At 40.7% G+C, this 20,467-nt stretch overlaps 1 protein-coding gene across 7 annotated transcripts in view; it reads right to left on the bottom strand.

The window, feature by feature from the left end:
- The window catches only part of LOC110953067 (brain-enriched guanylate kinase-associated protein), a 48,913-nt gene extending 28,941 nt beyond the window's left edge, over positions 1-19,972 (bottom strand). The window contains exons 1-4 of one of the 7 annotated variants that reach the window (XM_051954904.1): positions 19,478-19,674; positions 4,828-4,883; positions 3,749-3,991; positions 873-1,034 (exon numbers count right to left, since the gene is read on the bottom strand). In XM_051954904.1, coding sequence (XP_051810864.1) covers positions 873-1,034; positions 3,749-3,819 — 233 coding nt within the window. In that variant the 5' untranslated portion in view covers positions 3,820-3,991; positions 4,828-4,883; positions 19,478-19,674. Of the gene's footprint in view, positions 1-872; positions 1,035-3,748; positions 11,091-19,477; positions 19,675-19,798; positions 19,831-19,926 lie in introns of those variants that run through there. The other 6 variants (XM_051954914.1, XM_051954909.1, XM_051954896.1 and 3 more) reach the window with 6 other exon arrangements.
- Positions 19,973-20,467: the final 495 nt, after the last annotated feature.

Here is a 20,467-nt window from a genome sequence, read left to right as displayed (position 1 = left end):
TCCACAGTGCTGGAGAATGGTCTGATTTCACCTCATCATTACCACTCTGCTAGAGGGGGAAACATGCTCAGGCGTTTTCTACCTTTTTAAACCAGTCACAAGTGCTGCTAAGCCCAGGATGCAGCAACAATGTCCCTGCCAAGTGGCGACTTATGAATTGTTTTGGTGCGATTCTTGGCACACAGGAAGGTGACCACTATCTTTAAAATAATTAATTCACTAAATTGCAATAATCAAGCAGGAGCAGGTGTTTCTTATCGAATGACGCAAATCTTCTTCAACACTATTCTTTTTCAGTATGTGTATTGCTGCTTGGATGTTGCTGTTGTTTCTCTTGGACTTTGAAAGCGCTCATGAACAGGTAGCGAAAGGGAAAGTGAAATGCATGGCAGGAAGTCTACATCCTCTGAGTCAGACTTCATTTGTGCCAAAAAATGAGACTAAAATCTAATTTTTAAAAAAAGAAGCATTTCAAAACATCATGGTTACTTTCAGTAAGGAATCTTTTGTGTTGATGTCTACAGGAATGTGAAAAAACTTTCTGGACGAATTTAATTTTAAATTGTCCTCTAAAAGTTTGCTAAAGCGACATCACTCTATTAAGGTTCTGCAGCCTTTTACCTTCTCCTCTCAAACTAAACCCAAACAATGAACAGTTTTTGTAACTTTCTGGAACTGACAATTCAAATATCACAACAAGAAGAGATTGACCAGGTGTACAGAGGTGAGGAAGTGACATTTTCTTGACATCCCAGCGTGCTTTTGGTGACTTTCTTTCTGCCGGGGAGAGTGACACATCCGATAATCTTGACACTGCATGCATACATATAAAGGCAGCCAGCCCACGGAGTCATGCACCTCGGCACACACACCTGCGTAGCTTTTCGGTAAATTTCTCCAGCTCCTCCTGGGCGCGCCGCAGCTCTGTCTCGAGGTACTGTCGAGTGGAGTCGAACTCTGTTTCCACCATCTCTAGTTTGTGGGTGGTGTACGACAGACGCTTACGGAGGTCATCCTTGTGGTCGTGGAATGAGCTGAACAGGTGGCGGGGAGAGTTTGGAGAGCAGAATTTGAGAAGACACATTCACAACAGCGCTGTACTTTCACTGCTGTCAAAGTTTGTCAGAGTCATACAGAGCCAAGAAGGGAGAGTAGAAAACCGAGACTGAAGACGAGCAGAAAAAGAGTCAAAAGAAAGTGTCTGTGTTTGTGTGAGAGGGAGGGAAAGGGATGAAGTGTAGCTGGAGTGTAATTCAGTTTGCAGTGAGCGAGGTCCTAGGCAGGGGGAAGGCGCAGAGGCCAATGGGGAGGAGGAGATGGATGGAGGAGGAATACTAATCATTTCCCATTCACAGGGAAGGAGCAGAGCTGGGAAAGGAGCTCCCATCGGTGTAATGGTGAATTTCATTACACAACCCCCCTATCGAATCTCTGAAAGAATAGGAAAGGATTTTTGCCTCCCAGACACAGACTATGGGTGATTCATAGAAGAAGGGCTGGAAATATAGAATGGATCTCGTCTCTGTGTGCGAAGGAGCTTTAGAAAGAGGGTGAAAGAGACAGAAAAGAAAGAGAGCGAGTAGCCAGAGCAGCACCGTTTCAGCACTGCCACCGTCAACAACAACAACAACCCAGACAGGGAGCAATATTTTAGTTGCACGTTTGATGCAGTTTCATGGGGGATGAAGACACACCGACAGGGCTGACTGAGGGAATGGATGTGGTAATGAAAGGCTAGAGATTGGGAGCAGGGACAGTGTGCGCTCTAGGGGGATTTAGCATTTTGCCAGACTGATGGATACTTGGCTCACGGAGAGGTTCGATGGGCTGAGCTCAGCCAACCAGCAGGAGCAATGAGAGCAACTTCCAAGTTCACCTCGGCCCAGAGCCTCAAATTACGAAGGAGGAGAGAATAGTGTCCACTGAAAGACTTATAGACTGTGCTGTGTCAATACATGGACGAGGCAAGGGTCTGTCCTTAATGTTTGGGTACTTGGTTGAAAATCTGCACTAATTACGCCTTCGTGAAGCAGCAAGAAGTCAGTGGAAATAACTGCCATGAAAAAGTGAGCTGATAAACATGGCCCTGTGGAAAAAAAACACTTTTTCTGATCATTTTGTGTGGTGAGATGGGCTACACCATTCTCTGTCTCCTATCACTCTTTTTCTTCTTGTTTGTTAAAAGGAAGGCTTTCACAGTAAAATTCACTTATTTATTTGCATGATAAATGAGAAGACTGGGTTAAAGTACCATGTAGTATCGCGTTAGTGTAATTGCAAAGATAATTATTTTTGGTTCAACGAACTGAACCAATTTCTTGGCAAACAAAAGTGTGTTTCAGTGAAATATATTTACACTCAGTAATTCCTTCTAAAACTACAAATTGTTTTAGCATTAACATTTGTCAATAGTTTTAGCACATCAGATACAAAGTGGTAATTAGTGAGAATTATTGGTGTAGGTAGACAGATTTTTTTAGGACTTTGGTGAGATCCAGTCTGGCTGTTTTCCACTGTTTTCAGTTTTGCGCTAATTGAGCCCAATATAAAACTCTTTGCTTAATGCACACGCATGACAGCAGCATCAATCTCCTTATCTAACTCTCTGCAAGGAGGTGAAGAAATATATTTACCAAAATATCAAACTATTTCTTCAGGTATGGAGTTTGAGTTACAATACCGTGAACCTATGAACACTGGCAGAATGGGGTAAAGTTGTCTTTGTTGAAAGCACAAAAAATATCACCTCTTTCCTGCTAAACTGGTCTTGAACTGAAAAACTGACAATTTGTGCTTTGCGAGTGTAGCTATAGTGGCGGAGTCACATTGTTACAGTGAGGTTGACCCCAAGCAATGCAGAGGATTTTGGGTGGTATTTGGGCTTTATCGTCTTAATTGTCCACACCATGCCTGGGGAGTCTTGCATTGTTATCACACTCTTGCTGCTGGAGCTCTCCATGCTCTGAAAGCTGCTGTTTTTGTATTTTATCTTCCATGCATTGCCATACAGGCTTTGTTGACTGAATTTAAACTATAGTTTTTGTAATCTCTGGTGTCAGTCTTCATTTTATGTTGCGTCCCACGAGCCTGGACATAATATAAATGGGGGCTTGTCCGGGATCTATTTGACTCTTTTGTGGAGGCTGAACTTCAGAATTTAATTTTTGTAGGGTAAGTTAAATTCATCCATGTTCTGCAGCACAGCACTGTCGTAACACTGTAAAGAGCCCAGACAAACCAACGCATATTTGGCAGTCTGGTGGATGGTGAGGCTTGCAGGTGCAGCCTCATTTGCTTTTCCTGATATTACAAGAAAACTATCTTTACAACCTGTTTGCTGTCTGAGAGCTTTAACTGATGTTGTAAAATTACATAGCAACGACCCAGAGAGCTACCGTAAGCGCATGTGAAAATAGCTCTGGGCTCTTATCACGAAGTAACGGCAGTTTAATTAAATCTGAGCACACGGCCATTGTTTTTCTTTAAGGGTGTTACTTTTTTTTTCTTTTTGGCAACATCCAGCTGTACAAGGCTGGTGAAATTAACTTGGATGTAGATATCAGTTGACACATGAAAAGATGATAAGATGAATGATGGGAATGAAAGATGCAACACCGTGTTTTTTAAGGCTTTTTAATGGTTGTGACTTCCCAATGAGAATCCATTACTTAAAATGAATGAAAGGGATTCGCCAATAATGAGGGTGATGTTTGGAGTTTAAAACACTCCCCAGACTGACTCATCTTACCTTCTCTTCTGATGTTTGCAACCATTTCTCTGGGTTTTTAGGGCAGTTTTGCCAATATATATCTTTTTCATATTTTTCTCTGTGCCTCGGCTCTCATGTGTGTCTAGCTGTTGCTTCTGCTTCTGCCGCTGCTGTCGGTCGGCTGAATGTTGAAGCCAAGTTTGAACTCTAACCACAAACCAATAGTCAAAGCTTTAAGTCTTGCCTGGGGAGGCAGATAGGAGTTGGCTATCTGCGATGACCCTGGCAAGAGAGCAGAGAAAAACAGCTTTGAAGTCCCACAGATTTAGCAGCACATTTAGTTATGTTGACTCCAGAGAAAAACTGAGATTTCGTGTGCATTCAGAAAATAAGCCTGTTCAGTGTGAGGGAGCAGAGCTGGGGGATCAATTAGATAAGTTCAGTAAACAAATTTAAACAGTATGCAATAGTGTGAATTATTGCACCTTCAGCTGAACTTTGCACTTCCTTTTGAAAGATCAATTCACAAAGATCTTTTGATGTATTTCCTGTGCTTCTAACCCAAAATAGGAGCATCGCTTGCAAACATTTCAAACTAAAGACCAAGATTAGCTCCCCAGTAAAAGAAATCTACAACACTGAATGTAGAAACACTATGACTTTTTTATCACTTCTGCCACCTTTTTCATTCATTGTTCATTTCCCCTTCTCTTGGTAGAAATAATTAAATGCAGCCACCAGAAACTGCATGACCCTGTGGAATAGTGAGTTATTGACCAACTGACCGCAGAGGTTATTCCTCAATAAATCAGTGTTATGATGAATGCGTGTGTGTTTCCATTTCCATCCTTCATCATTGCTCTGCGATGCAGGGGCTTGAACTCCAGTCTCCTGCACTGTAAGAACTTAATAACCTGCCACTGGCAAGAATGAAATGCCAAAACAAACCTTTCCAGGTGTGTAAATCTCTCTTTATGCAGCTGAATTTGGTGATTCTTCTTGTTGTCACTGCAGCCACACATTTGTGAGCAATATGATGGTACTAATTGATTGAGAAAGTCAAACAAAGTGCAGCTACCAATGAAAGATCTTTTACAGGAAAAACAAATAACACTTACTGCAACTCTCCTTCTCAATTTTTGCTTGTGGCTCTGGCCAGCAACAGCAGCTAAATCTTCAATGCAAAACAGCAACACATCAGTTTGTTATCCAAAAACCCTTTTCTCTTGTCATGTTAAAAGAGAAATGTTTGAAAAAAGAGTAATAATGAATAAATTTGTAAACTAAACAACCAAATTCAGTTATAGCAGAAAGAACTAACAATCAGATCTTACATTTTTCCTTATCACAACACTACTTATAGCCCTTGACTATATTGTTTTTACAGTCTACATGTAGCAATCATATGCATATTTAGGATCATTTTACATGCATTTTATTTTGAAGTTATCTTACACAAGAGTCAGCAAGTTTTAAACCCACTGGAACACTTCTGGCACAGACATCAGCTGACAGCTACAACTAACAGAATCTAGCTAGCTGTTGTCTGGAAATGAGAAACTCCTTTCCAAAGACCTTTCCAAAGTAAATCCATTGTTGCTATCATTGTAAACTATACATGCCATACACGAATGTAATATTTGGCCAAATTTTAATAGTTACTAAGGAGGTGGGGCTCAAGTCAAGCGCAAATATCTCTGATAAGCATCACTGTCTATAACTGGAAAACCAGCGTTTCAATAAGTCCATATGTTTGCCTTTTAAAAACCATGTCTTGTCCTTAAGAGCCAAGTAAGCATGAATGAATAAATAGAGACGAGGGCTTGCCTGCAGCACAACTTTTATCAGTCCCGCAACGTGGCAGGGTAGAAGTTCAACAACAAACTGGAATGAATGTTTTGTTGCCTGCCGCCATTTCTAATGGCACCACCACTTATTATTTTTAATCTCCCCTCAACATGGGCTCTGGAAACAATGGCAGCTTCTGGAAACACTGTTAATACCGTCGCTACAGCCACTTTCTTATCTGCAAGTCACAGAGGAAGAGAAAAAAAACAGAAATAGTTGCTGAATTTGTTAGGAAGTGTGGCGGTATAGAATCTGTCCTCAAATGCACACAATCCTCCCCGCGGTCTATATGAAGCACTGTAGCCATACTGTATCAGAGCGCCACCCCCAGGGGGATAAACAGCAGATCTTGGAGCTTCAGGTGTTGTTTGGCAGGGTAAACACTATCCACATGAAGGAACAAATCTAACTCCTCAGAGGACCTCGTGATAGGCTTACTGCTGTTTCTACACTGCTAGAGAAACTCAAAACAGCAAAACATATGTAAATCAAGCCCACTTTCCTCTATTCTCCACTCCCTCATAAGCATTAAGAGGAGTCTATAGTGTGCATGGAGACACAAGAAAAACCTGTTTACCTGAAACACTTTCCCCAAGTGTTGCAACTTGTCACAATCATCAGACAATGTGCACTACAGGGAGTACAACAAATGGTTGTTGTATTGCGGCAGACTGTAACCTATTTCAGGCAGCCAGCTTCCACCTCCCACTCTGCTGCTATACTTGCTCTTTTCCACGAGAATGGCTCTAATAGTGGCTTAATTTAGAAAAAAAGTTAATGCAAAACCAACTAAAGGTCACTACCAGCCGGTATCCATCTCGGATTTACAACGGGGAGCTCGCACGGCGCTTGCAGGTTGATTTACTAGTAATGAGCCACGGGAGGTGAGCGAGGAAGAGCTGCTGCCTGCCACATGTACTATTCACAGGGACCAAATAAGGGCATTAAACTTTAATGGCCACTGTGCTATCTCTCCCGAAGTCTGCTATTAAGTGAGCAGCACACAGAGATGCCAGAATGCACTGTAAACAGCAACTCTTCACGTTACAGCTCGGTTGTCTCGGCCGTCATTTACACCGGTTATGATGACATGAGGTCAGAGAGGATGACAATAAGCTGACAGTTTAGCCACATGAAAACACTTCTCACAGGTCCTCCAAACAGCAGCACAGGTTGTTTGTCAGTGTTGCCTGAAATCTCTCTTATGGACATTTTCTGGTACTCGATAGGTAGAACTACACCAATTCTTGCGCTAATCCTATAAGCTTTAAGATAACTAACATCAGTCATGCTTTGCTTGTGAGTATTGTATTGGAAGGAGTGATATTTTGAGAAAAACAAGTAAAAAACACTGTAAAATTCTGTACGTATGTTCCATATAAACCTCACCGCAGGCGATCTGTCCCACGTCCCACTGTGGAATGTGTTTGTGTGTGACATTTCCGATGCATTCATTAAAAATCTTTCCTCAGTTTGTTGATTTAAAAAAAAAAAGCAGGAATTCCAGTAGCATATTACGAGTTCATCATTTCTAGGAGGCAGGATTAGATGTCTAAGACATATATGTTGCATTTTCAACTTAAAACCTCTTCCTAAGTGGCTTTGCTGTGCTTAGAATGTCAGTGATTTGTGCAAATCAAATGAGATCCTTGAACATACACAGCGAGTATGCATATATACTGTAATATATGCTGTAGACCATCTACTTTGCTTTTATTTCTTTCCTGTAAGGGCAGTTTCACCAGATTATTAAACTGAAAGTCAGATCATTGCTAACATAATTAAATGCACAGGACATATAACGATTTAGATTGACAGCCAAAGCTTTCAAAATACAACCCAAAATAAGTTGTAATAAAACAGAATCATCCTTCACATGCATCTCAGCGGCTGCATAACTCAGAAGCAAAAAGTGACCAAGCACGAGCACAAGTGTTGGTAATTTGAGACATTTTAAAAAGATTTTTCCCCTTTGGTGTTTTGCACCACAGCGGTTGAGGCTTTGCTTGAGAACCCACGAGTTTGTGTGTTTCCTCTGATGCAAGACTCCAGAAATACAACAGTCTCTTGTGCATGCTCCACTAGTGGCCAGAAAAACAGCTCTGTGGATTAAGTCACCAGAGCAATGATGATGACTAGTCAACACAATTTGCTGCCTGCAGACAAGAACTGCAACTGAGAAACGATCCACTCACTGTTTATCTCTCCTTTAATTTCTATCTACATATCAAGAGACTCAACCTTAAGTGGGGAACACGAACAACTTAATAGCCTTGAAACTAATAAATTTTATAACAAGCGCTCCAACTTTTTAAAAATGTTTTTTATGGTAAACGCTTCAAGTATCGGCTTTATTTGAGCCATTAAAATCTAAGAGGCCGAATTGAATTATCCGAAAATGTCACTGATAACGCGATGATTAACTACCGCTGAGATTGGGACATAAATTTGGATCAGTAAAAACTATGAGGCCTGACCAGGTGATGTCAAATGCAGTTCAGGGCCACAGAGCTAATCTGTTTGAAATCCGTGCTGCGCTTTGTAAAACACAAAAAAGCTCCTGGGGATAAATTAACTGATAATGAATCAGTTCTCCTGCTGTGTTATGACTCATCAAACCTCCTCCAGCTTCTTTATGCACCCCTGGCCTCTTAAACAGCATGTCAGTCATAGCCGTAAAGTTTTTTTCATGCGAGTAGCAGTTTGTGTGTAACAAGCTTCAGAGGAAACGGCCAGCATTCGATTAGTTATGACAGTTTGTGGGTGCATTTCACGCTGTACTCGATCAGATCACGTCCCAGCGGGGAGCCACAGCAGGAGTCACCACAGGGGGATTTTTCCCACTTTACACTGTGGTATTTGCAATTTGGTGCTGGTGTGTTGCAGTTGTGGTTAAACTTCAGGAAGGACAGCTCAGACAAACCCCCTGATTACTGTTCATTTTCTTTAGATGGTATTTCCCCAAATGGGAGTCAAAACTATCTCACTGTGTCTCTAAGGGAAGTGATATAAAAACCCATTTTGCCTTGACGGAGGACGTTCATGTGGCTGAGCGAAGATTTTTAGGCGACATACTGCACCTTTAAATGGGGACTAAATTGCAGCCCCATCTGTAACTCGTTCCTGCCAAACCACACTCCGCTACAGTGTGATACTGGCAGCTCACAGCTCCTGATGGTCCAATCTAAACCTACTTTGTTATGCTGCAAAGTGCAATATATCTTTGCATTGGCTGAATCACCATCTGCCGTGCAGGATGGGATAAAGTGCCGGATCTGACTGGTCTCTCATGATGAATTTCAACTTTACAATATGACAGAAAGCAGTTATTCCACACATTTTACATGTCAAGGACAATTTACTGATCAAACGGAGAGCAGTTCTGCACAACCTTGAAGTTTCATGGATTAAAACACATTTACTAATCATACATGGTCATTATGGAACGTATAGGGCTTCATGTACATGTCATATTAAATTGCTGCTTATTTCTTTTCGACTCCCTTGGCCATAACTTTTTTTAAAAAAATCATGTACAAGCTGGAGAGTCAGGTTTTCTCTGAAGATTAAGGGAAGAAAAACATCAGAGGGGAAGAAATAAATCTTTATTCATACTTGCCGTGGGTTCATTTTTCACTGTCTTTCACTTCTATGGAAACAGCACAAAGCATTACTAGAAGTAGGGAGAACTCAAAACTATAACATAGTCATAAATCATAAGAAAAAAGATATTTTTTAAAAATTAAGTTAAATTTCTTTGGATATTTTCTTTACATCTTTTTAGAAAAGGTACAACATTTATCCAAGTGCCTATGGATGGAAAAAATAATGTAAATGTATTATTTCTATGAATAATTTAAATAGTAAACACAGCCTGCAGTTCAGCCTAAAAGTCTTGCCACATGACTGTTGGTCACAGCTGATACACTCGTGGTTTCTCAGTTACGAGAAGGAGAACAAAACTTTAGATTTTTACAGAACCTGGCTACTGAAAACGGTTTATTTTTGCCAATCTTTGAAATGAGACCTATAAAATAAAGTGATTTTAATGAAATGTCGTGATTTTTTTGCTTAGGTTGGATCAATAGAACTCCACATCAGGCGTGATTAGTTTGAGGACCGCTGAAAAGTTGAAAATATGATCATTCTTTCAATTTTTACAGTGTCTGGCTTTGATGAAAGATTTGATAAATTTTTAAGAAAACTGTTCAGAGGGTTAAACAAATATAACAACTTCACCAGAATTTCATAAGTTCTGCAAGCTCTCTTTTTTCACTCAATTAAATCTCATTGACAGAAGAAACAAACAAAACTTTTTTCAATTTGCAGGAGGGGGGGGGGGTGTTTTGAGTTGGGCAAGCTGTTACTATTTGGTGAACACAATGAAAGAAGCGTTTAAGTTAAATATTTGTTTTATCAGATAGTCAAAAAACATCATAAGCAAGCAAAAATAACTTTTCTGCAAAATAGGGAAAGTTAGTTTTGTCTAAGTTTGCCATTTCCCTTAACATTTTCTTATGCCATATTTCTAAATGCATATAAAAATATGCTTTGGAAGCAGCACTACTGTTACTGTAGCACAGCTAGTATCAGCATTTCAGGTCAGTTAAATGGTTTTGTTTTGCTTAAATGTACTATATTAACAAATGTTTCTTTAAATTAGGAGATTGTATGTGTGTCACGTGTGTGTTAACTATGTTCAGTAGGTAGAAAAAAAGACTAATTAAGATAACCGATTGTTTCAAAATTTGCAGGTCCAGTGTTCATGTCCAGGTTTTACCTATAAAGAGGTGTAGTACTAGTCACTGTACATCTAGTGGTTGTTCAGTCAGTCTGACAGTGTCCTCCGGCTAAAACACCAACTTCCTGTTTTGTCTGTGCTGCTCAACAGTTCTGCCAAATTTTAATAATTAATGTCAAAGTATAAAAATAGAATGTACTCTAATTTTTTTCTGGAAAGTCTGCATCTCCCACAAAAAGAAAAAAAAAAGATTTAAATAACAATTTATCTTCCATCCAACAAGCTTTGTAGAATTCCTCTGAGCTTTACTTCTTTTCCTGATTTATACTGGAGGCGTCTGTGAAAATGAGCCCAGATTTACATACAACAAAAGGGGATTTGAAACCTGGACAATGTGCAGTGGGTAGAGCTGAAGCATTCCCTCAGTTTCTCTCTTACCTTCAACAGCACAAAAGTACAACATTGTTTTATGGAAATAATCCTCTAAGTTAAGTTTCTTCATGGCTAAAGAATACAAAGATTTTGAGTGTCCTCTGCAGATCAGCAAAACATCAAAAATGGACTTGGACCAAAAAAAATGCTGGAAAAGCTTCAGGGCAACAACTTGGACAATGTGATGCACCTTAAATCTGTCAGGTCAAATGAAGTTCAAGTCAACTATAATTCCAATGATGTTTATTCTCATCAAGAAAAACAACTTCAGCTCTCTTAAATTTAATTTCTTTCATACACACGTGGACAAAACTGTTGGTACCCCTCAGTTAAAGAAGGAAAAACCCACAATTCTCACTGAAATCACTTGAAACTCACAAAAGTAACAATAAATAAAAATTTATTGAAAATTAAATAATCAAAATCAGCCATCACTTTTGAATTGTTGATTAACATAATTATTTTAAAAAAACAAACTAATGAAATAGGGCTGGACAAAAATGATGGTACCCATAACTTAATATTTTGTTGCACAACCTTTTGAGGCAATCACTGCAATTAAACGATTTCTGTATTTGTCAATGAGCAGCTCCAGTTGTCTCAGGTTTGATGGGTGTCTTCTCCAAATGGCATGTTTCAGCTCCTTCCACATATGTTCAATGGGATTCAGATCTGGGCTCATAGAAGGCCACTTTAGAATAGTCCAACGCTTTTCTCTCAGCCATTCTTGGGTGTTTTTGGCTGTGTGTTTTGGATCGTTGTCCTGTTGGAAGACCCATGACCTGCGACTGAGACCAAGCTTTCTGACACTAGGCAGCACATTTCTCTCCAGAATGCCTTGATAGTCTTCAGATTTCATCTTACCTTGCACACTTTCAAGACACCCTGTGCCAGATGCAGCAAAGCAGCCCCAAAACATTACTGAGCCTCCTCCATGTTTCACCGTAGGGACAGTGTTCTTTTCTTCGTATGCTTGGTTTTTGAGTCTATGAACATAGAGTTGATGTGCCTTACCAAAAAGCTCCAGTTTGGTCTCATCTGTCCAAAGGACATTCTCCCAGAAGCTTTGTGGCTTGTCAACATGCATTTTTGCAAATTCCAGTCTGGCTTTTTTATGAGTTTTTTTCAGCAGTGGTGTCCTCCTTGGTCGTCTCCCATGAAGTCCACTTTGGCTCAAACAACGACGAATGGTGTGATCTGACGCTGATGTACCTTGGCCTTGGAGTTCACCTTTAATTTCTTTGGAGGTTGCTCTGGGCTCTTTGGATACAATTCCAACGATCCGTCTCTTCAATTTGTCATCAATTTTCCTCTTGCGGCCACGTCCAGGGAGGTTGGCTACTGTCCCGTGGGTCTTGAACTTCTGAATAATATGAGCCACTGTTGTCACAGGAACTTCAAGCTGTTTAGAGATGGTCTTATAGCCTTTACCTTTAAGATGTTTGTCTATAATTTTTTTTCGGATGTCCTGGGACAATTCTCTCCTTCGCTTTCTGTTGTCCATGTTCAGTGTGGTACACACCTTTTCACCAAACAGCAGGGTGACTACTTGTCTCCCTTTAAATAGGCAGACTGACTGATTATGAGTTTGGAAACACCTGTGATGTCAATTAAATGACACACCTGAGTTAATCATGTCACTCTGGTCAAATAGTTTTTAATCTTTTATAGAGGTACCATCATTTTTGTCCAGGCCTGTTTCATTAGTTTGTTTTTTTAAATAATTATGTTAATCAACAATTCAAAAGTAATGGCTGTTTTTGATTATTTAATTTTCAATAAAATTTTTATTTATTGTTACTTTTGTCAGTTTCAAGTGATTTCAGTGAGAATTGTGGGTTTTTCCTTCTTTAACTGAGGGGTACCAACAATTTTGTCCACGTGTGTAGCTGGGGGCAGAATCGTGACATCTCTTAAAATTTTCATTCTTATTTCTGCAGGAGCTGTCTGGTAATAAAAGCAACAGTGGTTAGAAGAAATGAATAAAAGAGATAAAGATTGAGTGTTTCATATTGCTGCACCTTTGTGTATTGACAAAACTTCCTCTGTCTCTTTTTCTGTGCGTTTACTTCAATAAATAGAAAATACTTTTGCTGTAGAGCTGCACACTGCTGCAGGCCAGCAGCTCATTGTGCTCTTCATTCCGTCATAAACCTTCAAACGAGCAACAACAGTCAGACGCAAAGAGAAAAGAAAGGAAGAGGTTGTGTACAGAAGGGAGGATTCACTCTGTTTCTGCTGTACTCAGTGTGTTACAACTGCGGCCTCAGTTAAGATGTCTCCATTGTTAAAATTCTGTGAAAGAGAAGGCGTTCAGTCCTCGCTGAGGTTGCCATGACAACACAGTCGTGACATACCTGTGCTCCCAGTCTGGCAGAGGACAAGAAGTAATCGCCTTGCAGATTGAGAGGATACACAGAATTATTTTAAAGCTCTGACTGTACCTACTATTCCTATTTACTGTATACAGCATTTAATTACTTACATTGTTCTTGTTTATGCTTCATTCTGAGTATAATATATAGAATAAACAAACTGTTTCCATTTAGTTGAACACTAACACTGGAACATGCGTTGATGAATCCCCATGAAATTTTGTACAATTCTGTTAACGCTTTGAGATCTCATCTTAGAAGAACATCAGGTCACAACTGAAGATAAAGCAGATGTTGACTGCAATATCTGCACAAACTGATGGCATTCACCAGCCTAAGTAGCAAATATTGACACAAAGCACACAAGAGATGATGAACAAGTTAAACACTATGCCTGTTAACTATCAGCATGTGAGCACTGTCACAGAGGCGAAAGGACAACAACCTGCTCCTGAACATCAGCCAAACCAAGGAACTGGTAGAGGACTTTGGGAGGAAACAGCAGAAGAATTACAGCCCACTGAGGATCAATAGGATACTTGTTGATAGGGTGCACAGTTTGAAGTACCTGGGAGTGCATATCTCTGAGGATCTATCATGGACACCACACATTGACAGTTTGGTGAAAATGGAAATTCAAAGTCTCTCTGAACATCATGAGGACTTTTTTCTCTGGAGTGGTGGAGGCTGTACTGACTGGAAGCATCACCCACTGGTACGGGAACAGCACTGCTCGTGACAAGCCCTGCAGTGGGTGCTGACGTCAGCAGAGCGTAGCAGAGGTTCAACCCTCCCCACCCTCCAGGATATCCACACCAGGAGGAGTGTGCTCAGGACAAACAGGATCATGAAGCATCCTCATTTCCCTCACAACAAACTGTTAAGTGACTGCACTCCGGCCAACGGCTTCGCCTCATCAAGGTGAAAACAGAGAGACTCAAGAGGAGCTTTTTCTCTCAAGCTGTCTGGACTGTCAACTCTGACCTCCAGTCAGCACCTCACAAACAAGGACCATAAACGCATAACTGTAAATATTGCAACATTGCACATGCACATCACACAGACTGCACATTCTCTGTGTGAATGCACATCCACTACCTTTTGCACTGTGTACATTTCATAAATATTACCATTTTACCTGTTTGTATTTCTTGTATATTATAGTTGTTCCTATTTGTAGTTTTTGTATTATTTGTATTTTTCTTTTGAATTTTAGATTTTTAACTATTTTAACATTATGTATTTATAAAGCCTGGTGGACAGTCACTGCATTGCACTACCATACTGTATGTGCATGTGACAAAAAAAAATCCAATCTGATCAAGAAAATCAAGGTGTCAGTGAATACAGTTTTCTTCACCATCAAAAGGCACTCACAAACTGGGGGAGACTCTGACAGAAAGAGGTTTGGAAGACCCAAAACCACAACAGAATCGGAAGACAAGTTTCTGAGAGTCAACAGCTTGCATGATAGGCGGCTCACAGGACAACAGCTTCAAGTACAGCTTAATAGTGGTCGTAGTATGAAGTCTCACTTTCAACTGTGAAGAGAAGACTTGGAGTTGCAGGTTTGACAAGTCAAGTTGCAGCAGGAAAGTCATTTCTAAGACATCAGAATAAGAAAAAGAGCTTTGACTGGGCCGTGAAACGCCACCAATGGACTACTGAAGACTGAAGGAAAGACTGATGAATCAGAAGTCTTTGGTTCATCATGCAGGATTTTTGTATGCCATCGAGTAGGAGAAAGGATGGTTCCTCAGTGTGTGACATCAACTGTCAGACATGGAGGAGGAAGCGTGATGGTCTGGGGCTGTTTTTGCTGGATTCAGGGTCGGTGACTTTATAGAGTGAGAGGAACCCTGAACCAAAATGGCTACCACAGCATTCTGCAGCTTCATGCAGTACCCTCTGGTATGAGCCCAGTTGATCAGGGGTTCATCTTACAGCAAGATAATGACCCAAAACATAAATCCAAGCTGTGCCAGAACTACCTTAGGACAAAAGAACAAGATGGTAAGCTTGAAAACATGGAGTAGCAGCATGGTCTCCAGACTTAAACCCCATGAAGCTGGTTTGGGATGAACTGGACAGAAGAGTGAAAGCAAAGCAACCTACTAGTGCCACGCATTTATGGGAGCTTCTGTACCACAGTTGGGAAGAACTTTCTGAAGACTGTTTGATTTCCATTGTGAAAAGAATGCCGCATGTGTGTTCCGCTGTTATATCTGCCAAAGGTGGCTACTTTGATGAGTCAAAAATTTAGAATACATTTTGGTTTCTAAACAGTTTTTTTAACTGCATTTGTGTATTTGTTCTATGATTTAATTTCAAAATACAATATGACATAATTTCCAATAAAAAATTTGAAAAATCAGAGTGTTCTAAAACCTTTGACCGGTAGTGTAGGTCTCTCTTTTAGTTCCGCTCTACCGACTACTGAAAGTAGGGTGAAGTTGTTGTGTTTTTGTTGTATTCTGTATGTCGATTTTACATACAATAACTGCCTAGTACAATTGAAGTGCGACACTATAGTAAAGCCAAAAAAATGAAATAATTGAACTATAGTGTGCTATGAAGCTCGCCGAGGCTGAGAGAAAACAGCAGAATTCACTGCAGGTTCATTCAACATGTGAGTAATGTGATCCACTGTTAAAGCAACAGTAATAATTATAGCCACCCTTAAAAGATGCAGCCAAAGCTCTTGTGCAAACACAGAACAGCCTTTGTTGATATTGCTGGTTTCCCTGAAAGTGTAAAAATAAAATTACAGTTTCAGCGCCTGCCTTAGAGAAGAAATTCCAAACTGCATAAAATTCCACAGCACAAAAACCAATAACTGCATCCGCAACTTTACAGCTACTGAAAGAGCAACCGATTGCTTCATCCCCATAAATCGCATTCGTCAGAATTCAGAGATTACACTATAAACTCTGCAGCCTCTGAATTCAGAATAAGAGGAGCTAAATTCTTTCCCAGAGAACAGACTATATGTTGTACAGTAGCTCAGCACTACATAGCACAAAGCTGTACAAAGGGCCGTGACATCCCAATTTTGTCTTTGAAAAAAGATTCCTGTGCTTTTCACCTTAAAGCATGTTCTCTTTATCGTCACGGTCCAGATAGAACATCTGGAAAATCCACCATGCATTTCACTGCAGGAGGCGATCGGGGGTTGGTATGTGCATGTAGGCTGAACATACAGCGGCATGCTCAGCCCTTCAGGGTACAATGAAGTGTTTATTGAGGTGTAATGGGTGCAATAGGTGCACAGATTGTTCGACATGTAGCTGGTATGAGTGCTGCATGTTGATGTGTTTGACAAAAAGCCTCTTGTCTGGTGAAACTAGATGTTTTGGTTTTTTTTGCAGACACATAGCAGAGTCTGTATCAGCAAATGATTGCTCATATAATAGCAGTAGCCTCTTCACCGTGACACTGAACAAGAGAGATGAAGACTAAAGTTAATGCATTTACAAAAAATAAAAATAAAAATCATCTTTCTGAACTAAGATGGTCTGAGAGGACGTGGTGAGCTCAAAAGCTTGAAACGCTCGTATTATATATGGGACATTAAGATGCCACACACATACAGCACATAGACTAATGTGCATATAGGCCACTTGAGGTCTGCTATATGTGCGCTCCAGAGGCTTACGTTGCTCAGCTGGCCCTGCCTTGTTGGCTTTGACGGAGCTTTATAAATGCTGGCGGCAGACAGGCGTATCTCCAATAGTCCAGGGAGCATTGAGGGTGGTGAGGTGAGAAGTCAAAGAGAGAAAGAGTCTTAAGTCTTAGACGTGTGACTCACAGGGGTCTCAGAGAAGATGGATCCACGCTCAAAGACAAAGCCAACCCCTTGAGTCTGCTCCAAGGCAGATCTCTCATCTACCACTTCCAGATGCTACAGCAGTCCACCCTCGCGAATGAGCTCCCGCATAAATCCTTGATCTTACTGTCTTGGAAATAATTAGACAGAAGAATGAGGGAGCGAGGCGGTGGTAAACTGCTCCAGGCTAACCTGAAGGGAGATCTTGTATAGCATCTGCTTTTGGAGGCTGTGCACCTTCAGGGAGAGACGAGAGATGAACAAACAAAGCTTCTTTAGGCATATTCCTCAAAGTGGAAGCAAAGGGGGCTAGTGATGTCTCCCAGGGGCTGGAGCTGGTGGCAAAGTTAATCATGGATAGATACGGCTGATGAAGGTGAGCTGAAACCTTTATAGAGGCCTAATTAAAAGAGAAAACAGAAAATTAAACCAATTCCAACAACAACAACAAAAAAACCCCATGGTCTGTTTGCTTGTGCTGCATTAATCACTTTTTTTGTCCTTGGTTCTTCCGCTGTAGTTTTATGTGGCCTTGTGCATACAGAGACACTTTTGCCACCCTTGGAGTTGTGAAAACTCGTCGAATTCATCAAAAAAAGAATTACTTCGGACCTCAGAAATGTTGTTTATGGAGAAATTCAGACAGAACTTCTAGAGCTGTAACCTTTTCATCTGTCAGTAAGCAGTAATTTTTTTGCCTTGAGGGGCACAGTGTCCCTTTTTAAGTGCATAATACGCTCCTCTGGGCTTCAGCATTTTCATCTTTCAATTTTGCGTTTGACAGTGACGTTTGTATTATAGTCTTTGGAAAGTTCACCACTTCCTCTGTCTGACTGGCACAAGTAGGCTCTGCAAATCTCCTCATAAATAGTATATTAATAATCGAAAAATACCAGAAGACCAGCGGTTACAGCAATCTAATATGCACAAAACTTTGAAGCGGAAAATTAGTACAAGATGGAAAATATGAGACTTACCGCAAAGTTTCCGCTATCTGCTTAAATCAAGAAAACTAGTAAATCTTGTAAAAAACTGACTGTTATTCAGCTAATGGTCTCTTAACGTACTCATTCTGCCATATTGTTCGCCCTACATGTGAGCTTGAGAGGTTTTGTACACAGTGATCTCAGTTTCGTTGGCATCGATTTGACTTCTCTTAAAAGAACAAAACAGCCTTTTGTGGTGAGCTTTGGCTTATTATCTATGACAATCGCTTCAGAAAGCTGAGGAGGAGCGGTGCGTGGTGTGCTACTGGGGTTTGCTGGGGCTGATGGTTTGTTTGGACGGCCTTCAACACATATTATTCCTCATCTTTGGGCTCATTTAGTTCTCAGGCATTAAAATAGCAAAATACTTTTTGGCTACATTGTGAAAAATGCAATCTTTGTGATGAATCATGCATTAAAAAAACAGTAAGAATGGCTTTGTTATGATGTATTTTTGACGAGGGATGTTATACATTCCTATATTCATTCTGCCTGCCATTCCAGCTACAGTGCTGTGGTAGAGTTCGATACACTGGATGCAATTTTAGTCCCACCTTTCAACTAATGATACATTAATTACAAGCTAACGTGACTCAAAGTGCCAAAAGGGTTGGAGCGCATCGTTTACTTTACTTTTGTTGTTCCACCAGATTAAAAAAAGCTCTTTCAACTGTGCAGGAAGTTTGCAACTCACTTCAAAGACCCAAAGTTTCCCTCTGGACAACACCTTTTCTGAGGTGCTGCTTGCTTTAATTGCATAACAGGAAGCAGGGATCATCTGCAAAATCAATGTTTCCTCACTAGCTGCAGGTTAAGACAAGAGGTGAAAGTAATTAACTCCTGGATGTTATAATCATGTTGTGCTGGCTATAAAATCAACCAAAGGCAACATGTCAAGGAACACTTTACGATTTACTCCCTGAAATACAAACTAGTCACATGCCTTTTCTGAACTCATTAAGTCCAAAACATTATTATGCATTCCTGCATTCGCTCTTTCTCTCTTTCTCTCAATCTCTACAAGGTGAGGAGGCTGGTTTAATGAGAACAACTTTCTTCCTCATGATGCGCTTGTTCAGCCATAATTGACTCTCTGTGGTATCATCTTTCCCAGTGAATGAATATGAGTTAATTGAGGGCTGTGAAAACGTTTGGCAGCTCATCATTCTCACTCCAATAAAATCCGAATGACAGCCGAGCATAATAAGTAAATTGAAAAACGCTGATTTACTTCGCCTGAATCAAATGGTCTTGAGCAACCTGACTTCCTTTGCTGCAGTGACTTAGTCAGAAAAGCTTCAGTGTACTCCAACATGCTGCACAACATGTATTCATATTCTCCAAACATGATGTACTGTTGAATGCACAGCAGTCCAAGCCCAGCCCTCTCTGTCAGAAGCACTCAGACTATGCAACACATGGACGAAAAAAGGCACAACAGCTACAGAAGAGCACTCACAACAATCATTATTTTTCACAAGTGTGGCAAAGCAACTACACACACTTATCTCAGAGCAGCTAATGAAACCCGGCATGCACTTCTCCGCTTTCTTTCCTTACCGTTTATTTGCTTTTTGCCTCATTTTCAGCAGATAAGATCACAATATTCATGTGCCTGTGCATCCCCCTTAGAGCAGCATGCATTTAAAAAGAGACTCCTCTAATTCTGACTGGAGACAGGCTGGTAGGCAGAGAGAGAGAAAAAGAGAGAGAAAATGAGAGAGAGCTGAGGACTGAATGGAGCAGGAGGAGGTGAGTAGGAAGAGGAGGGGTTATGGGAGTGATGGAGAGAAGAAGAGGGGAGAGAGAGGGAGAGAGGAGAGAGGTGTGGTGGAGGTGTCACTGCCGGGAGGAGAGGAGGCAAAAGTGAAAGTGGCTAACCTCATGCCATGCTGCATCTCTCCATCAGATTCCTGGTTGGGAGAGAAGAAAAGAGGGTGAAATGATTAGATATATTTATCAAGCAGATTTATCTGGTGCCGCTGCTGCCACCGCATGCTGTGAAGTACCTCTTATCTGGTGTTTAACGAGCTCTCGGAGTGGCAGCGTCTCCGCAAACAAATATATCCATTATTTCTCACTCACAACACACGCACTATATCAGTAGTGAGAGCGTTAAGTGAGGGAGGGGCGGGGTGGGGGGGTGAGGCAGAGCAAGAAATGACAGATTAACAGTGCAAAAGAAAAATGCTGTACGCTGCAGAAAATGGAGAGAAAGTGCCCAAGGGTGAGAGGCAGACTTACATAGTGTAGTTGTTGAAAGGAGGGAAGAGAAACAGCAGAGATGAATGATAGAAAATGGGAAGTTCTAGCAGAAGAAGTATGAAGGTAAACAAAGCAAAATGTCTGAAAGTATGTATATATATATATATATATATATATATAGTTCAGCATTATGGGAAACACTTGGTTTTCCTTGCCTGATGCCTCATTCAGCTTTGCATAGCGTAGACTGAAAACAGAGGGAAACAGCTGGCTTGGTTCTGTCCTCAGGTAGCAAAAAATCTGCCCAGCAGCACCACTGCAGCTCACTAATTAAGACATTTTATC

The sequence above is a fragment of the Acanthochromis polyacanthus genome, chromosome 1 (assembly GCF_021347895.1).
Source record: "Acanthochromis polyacanthus isolate Apoly-LR-REF ecotype Palm Island chromosome 1, KAUST_Apoly_ChrSc, whole genome shotgun sequence".
In the NCBI taxonomy this organism is placed as follows: Eukaryota; Metazoa; Chordata; class Actinopteri; family Pomacentridae; genus Acanthochromis; species Acanthochromis polyacanthus.
This window is presented reverse-complemented; position numbering and strand designations above follow the sequence as displayed.